Source organism: Parus major, chromosome 5 (genome assembly GCF_001522545.3).
Source record: "Parus major isolate Abel chromosome 5, Parus_major1.1, whole genome shotgun sequence".
Taxonomy (NCBI): domain Eukaryota; kingdom Metazoa; phylum Chordata; class Aves; order Passeriformes; family Paridae; genus Parus; species Parus major.
This window is the reverse complement of record NC_031774.1, coordinates 52,605,102-52,616,592: the sequence shown is the minus strand read 5'-3', so window position 1 is coordinate 52,616,592 and position 11,491 is coordinate 52,605,102. Positions and strand designations below refer to the sequence as shown.

Genomic DNA, 11,491 nt, shown 5'->3' with positions numbered 1-11,491 from the left:
TACTGTTTAGAAAGTTTTCTGTAGATCAGATGAGCCTTTATTGAAAAGTATGAAGAAAATATTGGTGCTTCTGTCTGTGCTGCAGTCATTTCAGTACAGAAATAAAAAATGGATGCTGTTGTGAAAAAATGATGGCATCTGAGAATAATTAGAAATATAAAATATCCTAATACCAAGAAAGTCACTTGTGGAGAAGTTTATTAAAGGATTGTCTGGTTCAGTGCATCAGGACTATTGATGAGGCAAGATAATAGTTCTGAACACCACAGGAAGAAGAGTCTGTGCATGATTTTACTCCTGATCAAAAAAAATTCATAAACATTACTTTGCTACATACATCAACTTTACGTATTTACAGATAAGACACCAAAAAATATGACAAACTTAATGCCTGATTTTTGATGTTAATCTTATTTAATTTTGTATTCATTTTATTCAATCTAAAACATGTTCATTGCTATGCAGTATCAATTATATAATAACGAGACAGCTTAGTTGCGATTTTTGTGACCATAGTGAAGATGTGCACTACTCTTCACATTAATCAAGTATTTTTGTGGTTTTGTTTTTAACTGGAGTGTATATAGCATTGTCTCAGACTGCATGCACAGTTCCCTTGTTTTGGTGTGATCTGACATGCAGTATACCTTGGGAATCTTTTAATACAGGCTCAGCAAGTAGTCCTTGCAGCTTTTCTCCATGATAAGAATAGCTGTGGGAAGGTTGAGTAGTATAAAGAGGAAAAAGAAAAAAATATCTGCACTTCAAAGATTCCCTTCAGATGCAGCAGATAGAAAATGCACACAGATTACTGTAGAAGCTGTAGGTGAAATTAAAAGTTGCCATCTCCAATATATGCATTTGCCTGAAGTATTCCCTATGTTTACATATTCTAGGGCAGACACAGCTGTAAACATACATATCACCTTCTTTATTTAATCTGAAAGTGTTGGGACTTTTAACTTGGGGTCTGTTAATACTGAGATCCCATTTACAGTCCAAAGAATTACGTGTCCAGTATGTAGCAATCTTGATTATATTCCGGTCAGGATGTGGGAAAGATGCTATTAGAAACAAAACAATCAATTCACTCAGGCAGTCCCACAAACATGCTTTATGGCATCTGCCTCCTACTCATTTCAAGTGAGGGTTTATAGTGACACATTGGTGAAGATTAGTACACAACTGCAGGCAGATGCCCATGACTGATTCAATTGTTTGCACTGACACTCACAATTGCTGTAATTGCAGCTGGAGTGATAAAAGTCATTGCAAAAAAACAGACAAAGTGAAATCAACATTGTTCCTCAGAGATTTTATTAGTTGAAACCCAGAAATGCACAATCCACTGTTTTTCCTTGGTATGAATTCACCACAGTATTTCCATTTGCTATGCCTGCAATACTGTCCTCAGAGGTTTAACGTAAGAACATTCAAAAGGCCTCTTTAAAATCAGAACTTGTAACAGGAACAGCCATGCATTCCAACCTCACTTGCCTAAAAAAAATCCTTTCCAGAAAAGTGATTAAAAAATAAAGGCAGCAAATTATTTTTAGATAATCAGTGCAATCCTAAATAAAGAATTTTTCTAAGCTGTAGCTTTCCTGTATGCCTCAAGCAGCGTTACCATTGTTCATTTCCTCTTTTCCTCCCATAATGGCTTAACATCATTAATGCTTCAAGCTGGTATTCCTGATGAGGAATGACCATCTTCCACAGCCCCTGGAGAAAGAGAGAATGGATGTTTAGAACTAGGCAGTATCCAAAGCCTTCCTGAGAACAGATTACCCTGTAGCCTGCCAAGCCAGTTCTCACGCAGTGCTGAAGACTTCCTTCAGACCGCCTACACTACTGGTGTCTCAGTCCAAAGGAATTATGAGGTGATCCATGGAGGAGTTGAGGATTTAACACATTCACTACCCACTTACAAAGGAAAAATGATTCTTGCAGATGTATTTCAATGAAAATGGAAATGCCTTTGAAGCGTAACTCACATTCTAAAAGTATGTTAGCATTGCTATCCTGACTGCTGGGAAACTTCCATTTACATTGTGATTGTATCTAATCCTTCTATATTGGGTAGAATCAAAGAAAACCCCAAAACTTTAAAGGAAAGTAAAGAAATCTCCCTGATTGTGTCCTTCATTAATTTAAACCAGTACAGAGAAAATAAAAAATTACAGTTGCAGTCCTCACTAACATCTCTCAAATGGGATGCACAAGTGGCCAGATAACCATCAATGCAGCAGAACCTTTAACTACATTTTGTACTAATTTTAATAAATAAAGGAGATCATCTCCTCCCAATATTTAAATTTGGATTAGACTTGCCAATATATTGGAGAAATCTAGATCAACAATGTATTGCATCAGAAAAGAGCTCTGAGAAATGAAAGATGCGTGTTTTAAATGCTTCCAGTTACAGCACAGCACTGGAGAAGGTCAAATGCCCCAACAAGTTCCCTGTAGAGAGACTTGTCAGATCTGATGCTCTGAACATGAGGCACACACACACAGGGCCAGGGAAACACACCTTGGATGATGGCAGCACAGAAGGGATTCATGTTAGGCACAACTGCGCAGCTGCCTCTGCGGCCTGAGGAAGAGGGAGGCTGTGGCACTGTCCTGTCCTGGGCACAGAGCAGGACCAGCCCCTGGGCACAGCTCTCTGTGACAGAGCTTTCTGCAGTCCACATGTGGAGTACAGCTAACTCTGGTCTGTGGCAGGTCTGGCACACGTTTCCCATGTGGTTGACGATGTAACACCAGGAGATTGTCTGGTTTAGGGTGTTCCATTAAAAGCCACAAGGAGAGGCCAAGTGGAGATGCTGCAGGTGGCACAGTGGCCCCTCCTGAATGGCTGTGGTGGCTATGCAGCTGTCCTGAGGAAGGGAACGCTCCTGTGCTGGGGCACAGCACCCTGAGAGCCAAGCTGGCCAATGTGCCTGAGAAAAGGCATTTCCTCTCCAATGCAGGCAAGACAGAGGAGCCTTTTATTGCAACAGGCTGATGGAACATCACATTGTTGCCCTCTGGTTTTATTTTAGTAGCTTTTACATTCCCAACCAAGTTCAGAACTACCCTGTGGAACGCACAAAAAACCATTTCCAGGTTCAGGCAGAAAGAATAATAAATATTAGCTCCACTCTACAAAGAAGGATTTAAGTACTCAGAGTCAAATGAGAAACCAAGACAGGGATAGCAGATGAACCCAGTTGTCCCAGGGTGTAATAGGGCTTAAATACAACATCCCTCTTCACACTTGTGCTGATGATACATTTCAGAACTCCAGCACCTTAGAACAAAATCTTACCTTTCTTATTGTTTTTGTCTAAGGAAGTCAAGAACCTCCTTCTGTCCTGTAGCCTCTGCCTGTAAGTAGAAACATGAGTAAATTCTGTCATCCTGTGTACCAGGACATGCAAATACTCACTTGTGGGAATTAAGACTACATCACCACAAAATAATTAAAATCCAATTTAAATTTTAATTCCTCTGACATAGATGAGAAAATTCTCGTTCTAACTATTTATTACTTCACAACAGCACCAGATTTGAGTTTGTAACAAATTCTAATCCAGTTTATAGTCCAACATAAATTTTTCCCAAATTAATATTATCCAAAAGCATGTGTTATTACTCAGCACATCAAAGCAGCACAACCATATGGACACTTACTACTTGTAGGGGATTCCTGCCATCATAACCAGTTTGCTCCAGGTCTGCACCAGCCAGGTACCAGGCATACAGCCCATCCATATCACCTTTAGCCGCAAGGCTGAAAAAAGAATAATTAATATTGTTTCTCAATTTTTCAGTTAATTTCAGTGGGCTCCTAGGTCCTGTCAATGAGCTCAGCAGGTGAAGGCTGAAACAGGCTCAACATGGCTGCCAGGGTAGAAAGGTAAGGAACACTATTACAACAGTGTTGAACAGCTGAGCAAGCAACACAGCTTGATGAATCAGTTCCTTAAATTATTAGGGCTGTGCTATAAGTACTTACAACAGGCTAGTTTCACATTGTGGGTGTGACTATGACCAAAGGGGAAAAAAAAGTCAGGCAGTTTCATATTTCACAACACAATATTTATCTCATGAAATGAGTTGGGGGGAGGGAAATGGCTAAATCAAGATGCAGCTGAGTGAGAGCACAAGCCAATGTGCTAGCAATCCACAGAACTTATTTAAAATCCCTAAGAAACCCCCTTCACAAGTTTGCATAACTGTGTTTGCTATCAGTAATTATGATACTAAGTACATTTATGTGATATTATTTGAACAGTAACAAAGCTATATTTGAGTTTCACAAAACAATTTATAGAATTTAAATGGGCAGCAAACAAAAAAAAGGAAAAAGCTTTTCAAAGATGACCTCTGCCTGCCACATATAACAAGTAATAGAAAGGATCAGAATGAATCCTATACAAATAAGTTAGTTAAAGTTTTCAGAGGAATGCACACTGGGTTATTTCTTTGCACATCTGCTGGTAGTCCCATCCACAATACTTGAAGTTTATTTTTAACTCTCATTTTGGTAAAACGGCTAAGAGCCTGAACACATGTAAAATCATGCCAGTCTGTACCAAGCCTGAAGACAGGCTGAACTGATGGGAAGGTTGGGAGGATGACCTTCAGTCTTTTCAGGTTAGCAGCATCTGTGAGGCTTCAGACCTGAGCTTGCCAGGAGCTTGCAGACAGTTTCAGCAGAACCCTGCTGATAATCATTGAGGTTGAATCTCACTAAGAGAGGGGAAACCTCCCCAGCATTATTAAGTTCAGAGTTTTCTGCCTTAGCCAGAGCTTGCTGTGGCTGACAAGCACTGTGCTGGCAGCAGGGATGGAGATGGAGATCAGCTCCTGGGGGTGATGACCAGGTCAGGCAGACCTGATGAAGCACAGAGAAGGCTCAAGATGAAAGGGGCAGTCATGGAAGAAACCATGAAAGCAGGGCTGCAACATTCACTTCTCTGCTAAGTTGAAATCACTTCTGTTGTTGATTAAATCACTTAAGGATCTGAAAATATGTTTTCAGGGGAGTGGATACCTCTAATTGCAACAGTCCCAGAGGCTGGGCATGAAAAGGGAAAGCAAATGGTCTCCATCTGTGTTCCACCATGCAACCCCCAGGTGACCTACAGCTGAGGCCATTGGGGGACAGGGAAGTGGTAGTGAGTACTAAGAGATTTAACAGTGCTTCAGTCTGGAATCTTGAAGGAAAGGATCGATAAATCATTAATGAAAATTGCCGTAACAAAAGAAAAAGCCCCTCAGAAGCAATAAGGAAACAGAGGAAAGCAAAGGAGGTCCAACAGGAAGCTCAGAGGGAGGTAGGTAAGGAATCTGCAGGAAACAGGTGGGCATTAGTAAAGAAAAAGTGTAAGCATTAGTAAAGCAAAGAAATCACTTAGCAGCCACTTCTGAAACACATTAACTATCTTTATTTACAGAGACCAGTCTCTTGCTGTTAACACTGTAAGATCACAGGCTAAGGAGGAAACAAAAAGCCTACCTAGAGGGTTATTGGGCATCACCAACACTGGACAGGAGAGCACATTGTACTTTCTGTACCAAACAGAATGGCATCGTTCAGCCATGTGCAACAAGGAAACCACTTTGGTTTCAGACTTCCAGAAATATTACCAACCTCCATACCCAGGGCACCTCAGCTATATCTCTGTAAGCAACAAACAAGTATGGCTGCACTTACTGGAAAATTACTGCCCATTAACAGCACCTATTCAGAAAGAGCAATTTTAACCCTCGCTGCAGAGGTCAAAACTGTGATCTCCTTCCGTGACATTAAAGCAATCCAAATACACAGAAGCATCTTCAATTTTGTAGCAGCCATTTACTGATCAAGTGAGAACTTTATTCTACAGGGAGCATGATGAGATCAAAAGGTGATATAGCTTGTGAGAAAATTTATATACCAGTCCAAATAGAAGATATCTACTATTTACTAGATTGATTATCATCAGGAGCACCACAAAACATTTTCTCCAAATACAGATTTCTACAGTCAAGCCATACACAGCTGGATTTCCTTTATACACAGTAAGTGTACTTCATATACTAAAATATATACAGAGGACTTCTCAATTTACACCACAGGAACCCTGGCTCTGTATTTGTCTCAAAGATATTTATGCCAGCAATTCTTACTACAAGTGCAACCTCTAAGCAGCAAGTCCATTACTGTTATATAATGAAATGGAATAAAGATATCTTCAACATACACTTACCTGGATATTTAAAGCCTGCTTTGTTGATAAAGAACTGTCTACCACAGTTCAGTAAACTCTGACTGATACCTTTGACAGCAGATAATCACAGGCAACCTGCCTATCAGTACTCTTGCATTCAGAAAAAATACTACATATCCAGTTCATAGTTTCAGCAGGGCTAATGTAGCCGTGATGATGACAGAGCTAAGATATCAAGAATAGTGGCAGTGCTGTCTGTGCCTCCAATCACACCAACATCAAGCTGCAATTTAAGGGGTGCTCTGTTATTGCCAGGGGACAAAGCTTGTCAGGTCTCAGAAGGTTTATAAGGACAAGGGCCAATGCAGTTGAAGATTTGGGAAGTAAAAAGTACAGTGAAATGACATCTTGGGGTTCCCTCCTGCCTCTTCATGTACTAGGATTTCATCTTTCCCTTGGACACAAAAGTGTGCTTTATCAGCAATTGTCTTTTTTCTGTGTCTATATAAAGTAATGAGGGCAAACATTCTTTTTTTTTCTGGTGTATCATCACCCTGACAGAAGAGAAAAAATATTTTTATTTTTTTTAAGATGAACATCCGAAGGGAAAAAAAAGAAGTCCAGCACAAGGCATGGATTGCTCTGTCCTGAACACATTTGGGAGTGCTGTTCTTAGCTTGTGTCTCCACATCTCTCTCAGCTCAGACGGACTTTTTGAAAGACAGCAAGCAGTAGAAGCTTGGTCCTTGCTCCTGCAGAGGCATATTTACCCTCCTTCCCCAGCCTTACCCTCTCTTTATGTGAAATTGAAGAGGCATCTTATTCTGAAAGGCAGTGATTTTGAAAGGCTGCATCCTTGTATATATTATACCATATCATATAATTTTATGAAATCTAAGAATATGAGAAAGCTGATTTGGCTTTATGCCTCTGTTTAATTTTGTGAAGTACAGACTTGAAGTACCTCCATTCTATACAGCCTCGTTTTCCTTTAAAAAACAAACACAATCAACTGTTTACCAATTCCAGAAGTCCAGAAGCTTTTAGAATAAGTCTGAGTGTCCCAATTTATCTCATCATGGTTTGGTTTTTCAGACAGATGACAATACTACTGCAATATGAGAAGATACTCTTGACATTTTTAACAGATTACTAACACTGAGATCTCATTTCAAAACAAAGCCATGAACCAGATACCAAACATCAACAAAGTAATTCTAAAACCAGACTAACACCTCTCACTTTAAAAAAGACACCAGCAAATGAAACCATGAAAGATTTAATAACTATGTGCATCTCTACTTCCTACACAAGAGTTCCCACTGATGCTGTCCAACCTTTAGTTCTGGCTGGTACTCCTTTCCCTCTCAAACATCACCAATGCCAAAGGAACACATTTATTTTTATTTTATCTCCATAATCTTCCAAGTGAACTATTCTATTCTATTCTATTCTAAAATCATTAGTCTAAACAGAAGGAGACAAGGAGACTATTAGAACATTAAAATCACTACTTATTGTCTTTCATAATAGTCTGAGGATTTGTAGGTAGCAAAGAAGGAAAACATGCTTATAGTTTAATTCAGAGAGAAGTGCATGGAGGAAAAAGTTAAGTTAGAGAAGTGCAGAAACACAATGCTTATCAGAAAGCAAGCAGCTTTATCTTTCTAAACCCCAAGAACTTGACATATTTCCTTGGTGAAAAAATCAGACTGGTAGAAATTGCAGCTTAAGGCACATTACAAGATGGAAGAAATGTAGGAAAATACTTCAAATTAGACAGAGGGAAGATGTTATGAACAGCTTGTTCTATAAGCAGCTTGACCATGTGGCCATGTTGACTGCCATGAAGGTGCCAGTGCCTGCAAAGAGGGGACTTAAAACAAGAGAGACGACAGAGAAGTGAGCCAGAGCATGCTGGAACAATGAGTGTATCAGTAAGTTCATCTGAGGACACTGCAGAAGTATCAGAGACATTTTGGCAAGAGGACAAACACCAGCACCTCAGATTTAGTAACTTATAGGTAGCTGAGTAATGCTCTGTGGAAACAGTCCGCTTTATTAGAAATGAGTATGCCAGGCCCTCTAAAACAGCAGAGGACCAGGGTAGGAGCAGCCACTTCAGCACTGCCTTGAAGCCTGACCACTGCCTGGCTCTGCTCCTGGTAGAGGCCATACAGATCCAGGTGCACAGTGATCCCTAAAAAGCTATAACAAGCTGCATAAGAACCCCATTTTGTTATTTTGTGTGGACCATTTTCCTCTTCTTGGCTTTTTGGTTTTGAACATATTACTGCCAGGTCAGCCAGCCAAACTGGTTCTGCACATGCCACCAGGACTGAGCAAGGGGCCAATTTATTTGCAGAGGAATGTCATTCCCTAAACCTTTTGGTAGAGGCAAACTGCACAAATCGAGGGTTTAGTTCTGTCCTATCACCTGCAGTGCCCTGGGAAATGCATATTTTGACTCCATGGTAAAAGCCTTATTAACCAATCTCCTCGGAGCATGTTATGACAATGGAAACACTCCAGACAGTGTTCCTTAATTCCAGAATTACTCCAAGGACAGAGTCCAGTCTCTACACAGAACACACATAAGCTTTGCCTTCACCTTGTTTTGTAGACATTATACAGCACTGGCTGGTCCCTGCAAGTCTCATGATTTCCTGCCAAGTTCTGATATAAAGGCCAGTGCTCAGGGGTTTTTTGTTCATTTTTCAGAAGAAAAGAGAAAAGGAAATGAAGTAAAAATTACAAGTAATATCTGGAAATATATGGAACCTTCTCACATTTTTCAGAGTAATTTGTAATTAAGGACCAGTACTGGAAAAATGAAATCAAACATCTATTTCTTTTTATAACACATATCCACTTTGTTATATATTGAAAGTAACTGTATGGAAAGCCATCTCTAAGAGAATTATATCCTCTTAAAATTAAATACAGTGATGGTGACCATCAGTTCACAAGTTTTGGGGTTAAACCTATTTGTCTATTTGATTTAGTTATTTTTAAGAACAATACTACATACTAGTTAGAAGCCATTCCAATATAACTGAAAAGTGGACTTTAAGACAATGAAAATGATACATTTTGTGCAGCTTTATTTTTAAGAGAGATGCTACAAAGTCATACCTTGAACAGCTTCTTTTCACCATTCCTCAATAAGAGACTTTGGGGAGAAATGGGGTATTTATTTCCTTCCAGCTCACTTATCCCTATAGCCCTCTCTGCTTTGGAACTCTCTTGGGTTATTGGTGCTTTGAAACAGTTGATTCTTAATTTCATCACTTCACTTCTTGCCTTTCTTGTTTTCTCGCCATCTATCACAGAAAGAGCCCCTTCATGTCCCAGGGACCCAACTGTTTATTGAAAGTGCTCCTTTTTTGAGTCTCCTGTAAAAAAAACATCCCACTTCACACCCATTTTAGGACCACCTCATATATCACATTTACCTGCAGAGTATTGTTCCAACATCCTCCAAGTCATGGCTTGAAAGGTGTGCTCCTGTTTCTCGTAACAAGTTAATCACTGGTATATGCCTTTATGAGAGGAATAAAAAAAAAAATGAGAAAGTGACTGGACCTGGAGGGGCTTTTTTCCCCCCTGAATCCAACATTGTCATATACACAAACAGTCAGTGAAAGTTCTTGCATTCTCTTTTCCACAATCATAGAACAAATTAATGTTTTCCAAGGTGACAGATGCAGTAAACAGAGCTTCCCTCCCCCTCAAAAAACTTATTCACACACTAAGCTCAAGAAAGTGTTAAGTTCAGATCTAAAAAGAGATATGTACCCTTATCTTCCAAGAGTTCTTAATATCTTAATCTTAGTACTAGTTTAATTTAGCAGTAGAAATATTAGTAACTGAAATACATGCAAACAGGGAGAATATTTATCACATAGCATCATTCCTGTATTTTAAAGAATACAATGCACATATATATCAGTCTTAAATAAAACATTGTGTCTTGCAGATAAGCAATGAATCTTTACATTAATGGAGAAGGTAGTCAGATTTTTAGGGCTTCAAAATGATGATAAGTATTCTTATGAACCTCTGTCAAAAACACATCTTTTCCTAACTTCCTCCTCCCAATACCTTTATTATTGATTTCTACCTGGAGACTTTAGGAGGTCTTCCTTGTCCTTTCCTTTGATATAAAGGGGAAAATGGCACTACCAGCCAACACCTACACCTTAGGTAGATGTTTAAGAAAATCTGTGGAAAGACTGCTCTCTAAAGTTACTATTGTGGGTACAAAATAACATGACAAGTAAAAAATCTGCAAAATACATTTTTCATAGCTAACCTATGGAAGGTTCAGAACTAGGTTTGTAAAGGAGATGACAGAATGCTCCTCTGTTAAACAACTGACCTAATTTACAAATCAAAATACAGTTTTTTTTCTCCAGAAAGAGTATGATGACCTAGTAGATCAGGAATAGTTTCATAGTTCCTATTTTAAGTAAGTTGTTATAATATAATATAATATTTCAAAATAATGAGGTAGGCTTATCATTTAATAGGAAATATGTGAGCTTTTCCAACCAATTACCTTGAAGATCATCTGAAGTAATTAAAAATAAAAATATAAGCTGACCAACAATTTCTGCTTAATCACTTGGTCGTAGCCATGGGCCTAATTGGACTAAACTACTTATCTAATCCCTCTGTCTTTTTTTAGGAAACTCCATCTTCAATCAGAAATTACTTTACAGTTATCCATATAACGCCTATGTAAGCTTATATGCTTCATATAAGATCTTTAGTTTCTAAACTAACTAAAGAACTGTACATATGCTATAGGAATCATCTTGCTTTTCCAAACACAGGTTATTAACTCTAGGAGACAGATTTTTTTTTTTAATTGTATTTTGTTCCAGTTGACAGCAAAAAAAAAAACAAAAAACAAAAAAACAAAAACAAAGAAACCCAAAATAAAACCACACCAAAAACTAAACCAACAAACAAAAACAACAAGAAAAAATCTTCCTTTGCTTCATAGCAAAGGATTTCTGGAACAACACATGTCTCAAGTTTGTTCAGTTATCTAAAATATTTTCTCAGGTGGGTCCCTTGCAACATGGCTTGTCATCCACAAGCATCTCCTTGAGCCAGCAAATATGATCTCCTACTTTTCAATCCATGGTGAAGCATAAATTCTACATGTATGAATTTTTCGCTTTTTAGTCTTAATACAAATAGTAATTATCTGAAATGAAATTTGAACTGAAATAGATTAAAGTAGGACATGTCTGTTCACTCAGGCTCTCATTGGCTAT

The 11,491-nt window shown here is 38.6% G+C and overlaps 1 protein-coding gene across 1 annotated transcript in view; it reads right to left on the bottom strand.

Annotated features, from left to right (window-relative positions):
• Positions 1–1,294: 1,294 nt before the first annotated feature.
• Positions 1,295–11,491, bottom strand: part of ASPG (asparaginase) — a 44,544-nt gene continuing 34,347 nt past the window's right edge. The window contains exons 13-16 of the mRNA XM_015631685.2: positions 9,659–9,745; positions 3,679–3,778; positions 3,314–3,372; positions 1,295–1,722 (exon numbers count right to left, since the gene is read on the bottom strand). Coding sequence (XP_015487171.1) covers positions 3,319–3,372; positions 3,679–3,778; positions 9,659–9,745 — 241 coding nt within the window. The 3' untranslated portion in view covers positions 1,295–1,722; positions 3,314–3,318. The remainder of the gene's footprint in view (positions 1,723–3,313; positions 3,373–3,678; positions 3,779–9,658; positions 9,746–11,491) is intronic.